The sequence below is a fragment of the Lathyrus oleraceus genome, chromosome 3, assembly GCF_024323335.1.
Source record: "Lathyrus oleraceus cultivar Zhongwan6 chromosome 3, CAAS_Psat_ZW6_1.0, whole genome shotgun sequence".
Classification (NCBI taxonomy): domain Eukaryota; kingdom Viridiplantae; phylum Streptophyta; class Magnoliopsida; order Fabales; family Fabaceae; genus Lathyrus; species Lathyrus oleraceus.
The window spans coordinates 11,199,385-11,202,614 of NC_066581.1; the positions used below are offsets into that span (position 1 = coordinate 11,199,385).

The 3,230-nt window shown below is 35.8% G+C and overlaps 1 protein-coding gene across 1 annotated transcript; it reads left to right on the plus strand.

The window, feature by feature from the left end:
• Positions 1–1,604: 1,604 nt before the first annotated feature.
• LOC127128866 (uncharacterized) lies at positions 1,605–2,524 on the plus strand. The gene is made up of 2 exons (XM_051058241.1): positions 1,605–2,117; positions 2,203–2,524. The coding sequence occupies exons 1-2, from the start codon at positions 1,623–1,625 to the stop codon at positions 2,362–2,364; spliced, it is 657 nt and encodes a 218-aa protein (XP_050914198.1). The 5' UTR covers positions 1,605–1,622; the 3' UTR covers positions 2,365–2,524.
• Positions 2,525–3,230: the final 706 nt, after the last annotated feature.

The following is a 3,230-nucleotide window of genomic DNA, read 5'->3' on the forward strand; positions in this document are numbered from 1 at the left end:
CACCACATCTGTCTATAGCCCCGATAATTCATACGATTCCACCTTATCCCACCATAGTCCCCCACCAATGAACACCCAAACATCCCACCGCCACATAACCCAACCATTGTTTGACTTTCTTACACCACATGAACCATTGCTTCATTTCCAAAATGATTCAATGTCCCAATTTGGGCAACCATACCATCCACAAACAACCGAACCACAATGATCCAACTACGATAACATGGGCACCAAACTCTATTACGGCAGCGCCGTTGACGGAAATCCTCCAAACTATTGGCGAGAAATGATGGCAAATTTGTCAAATACTGTTGGACCTTCCATAGGACCTTCACACCAACCACCATTACATCATGTCAACACTCAAAGACCTCAAACACCTCAGGGAAATCGTGGGAGACCTTGAAGGCAGGCTAACACATCAGGATGTGGAACATGTGGGCGTTTCGATCGAGCGGGACATTGATTTTCTTATCAATCGTTGTGTATTTTAGCTTTATATTCCTTTCTTTTCTTGAAACTCTTCTATTATCATGCTTGACAAATCCTTCTATTCTTCTTTAACTTCAACCACATGATCAATTTTTGGAAGCAATGACCTCAAGATCTTTGCAACTATTGATCTTGATGTTAACACTTCTCCATACATTTTGATTTGATTCACCAATTTTATTACCCTAATGAAGAAATCAGTCATACTTTCACTTTCTTCCATCTTAAGTAACTCATATATTCTTTTGTCAATTTGTAACCTCACTTCTTTCACCTTCTCAGCACCTCCAAAAGATTTCTCCAAGATGTCCCATACATCACTAACGTTCTCAAAGTTATCTGGATCAACGCATTGATGGATTATAAAGAGAGCTTTATAATCTTTTTTCTTCAAATCTTTATGTACAACTTTTTGTTCATCCGTGACATTGTCATCAATCGGTGTTACTCCATTCTTCACAAGATCCCAAACATCTTGATGGCAGAAGACAATCTTCGTCTGCTTACACCAATTATCATAATTCTTGTCATTCAAGATGAGAAGAATTGCTGAAAAATGCTCATTTTAATGGAAGTCATTGCTCTATGCTATCCAAGAATCACAACGAGTGATCTAGATACCAGGTGTTGGAACCGATCTTAATAGAACAAAATTCAATCACTGATTCAAAATTCTTGTTTTTCACTCTTCACTCGAATGATTCAACCATACATTAGTTACAAGACTATTCTTTTGTACAATAATTTAAAATTTATTATCTAGTGATTAAACTATAAACTATTTAAATTAAATTTTCTAAAATAATTTACTAGCATAACTAAAGGATAACTATTATTATTTTAGTTACTTATGAAAGGTGGCAGTTTTTTTATGGTCTTCGGAAAGGGAGTACACTAATGAAAAAAACAAAGTTACTACACATTTACTGTATTTTTTAATTATATAAGATTAAAAGTTAATCTATCCTATTTGAGAAAAAAACCTTTAATAAACAAGATTAATAGTAGTGGATGGTTCGGATGGTTGTGGAATATTCTGGAAGTTTCTAAAAGGTTTCTTTATATTCAGACACAGAGATCATCTTGACTTCACATTCCTTCCATAAACAAACTCTTCCAACTCTCTCATGGATTCTCTTCTTCCTCTTCGATCATCATCATCATCCAGTTCCACTTTGTCTTCTTCTTCTCAACCAAACCATACTCTGGTTTCTTTCCCTTTCATGCTAGCTTCGAAGAGGGTTGCCAATGAAAACATGCAAGAGTTCTTTTACTTGCAAAACGGAGGAGGCTTAGCAGTTGCTTTAACGGAGAATGCTATCTCTTTTTTACCTACATTGGCTTCCAACCCAACCTTTCTTTCTGCTATCTGTGCCTTGTTTGTCACGCAATCAAGCAAAGTTTTCTTGAATTTCTTGAAGGAGAGGCAATGGAATTTCAGACTCATGTTTGCTTCTCAAGGAATGCCATCTACTCGCTCCGCACTGTGTTCTGCTCTCACCACTTCTGTTGCTCTCACTCATGGCGTTGCTGGCTCACTCTTTCCCGTTTCTATGGGATTTAGTCTCATGGTGATGTGTGATGCTGTGGCTGTTAGAAGACATGTTGGTTACCAAGCTCTGGTATGTATGGTATTCTTCAACTCATGAATCTTTTCTTAGTTTGTAATCAAGTTTGAAGTGAAAATTGTGTGTGGGTTGGACACAGGTGATTAATAGGCTTCTGGATGCATTGTTCAAAGGGCCTCCAGTTGCTGATGAGAAGCTAGAAGAAGATGTTGGTGACACCGCATCACAAGTCTTAGCTGGTGCACTGATTGGTTCTGCAGTAGCCATTTCATGCTCTCTAGTCTTCATGCTGCTACGTTAGGTTGTACACAGGTGCTTAATAGGATGATTCTGGGTGACATGTTTCAAGGCCATCCAATTGGTGATTCTGAGTTAGGTTGCATAGTAGCCATTTTATGCTTTCAATGTTTCCTTATTGTGAGTTAGGTGATTCTGTTATGTTGGATCAAACTGTATTGAATACTAATTGCTCTTGTAATGTGATTGATAGCAATATTTTGATTTCCTTTCCTTTTCTTGTGTTTTGTTTTTTTACTCTTGAGCACTCTAGACTTATGCAATAGTCACCAAATTATTCTAAAATTAGATCATAAATAGTTTTTTACTTTTAAGTTTTGAAAGAGTTATAAAACAATGAATACAATAAATAGAGTCAAAGGAATTTAAAACAAGATATACATCACAAAATGGTTCGGTTTGTAAATAGTAAAAGAAAGGTTGATGGAGATGAATAGTGCTTGGCCGGAACAGTTGGCTGTTAACATGGTAGTGTGCTATGGTTTATGTGAGTTTTAACCCAATAAAGAAGATAATTGCGTCAAAATGATCGGCGTGAATATACTTTTGAAAAATAGACAAGTTTTAATCAAATTTAAAAATGAAAAATGTTTAATTGAAAAGGCTTAGGTTGATAATAATGCGACTATACACAATATCGAAAAACTAAAACGAACATGACAGATAGAAATCCGCGGATTGTAAATTAATAAAACTAACGTTTGCAAACTCGATTTTGAGATTTTTTACCCGCTAATTTTATGTACATTTGAAAATCAATTTAACCGGTTTATCTATAAATCCGAAAATTTATTCTGGTTGGATTTTGATTAACTTCGCACAATGCATAAGGCGGTGTAAATAGATAAAAATGCATGAGATGCTATCTAA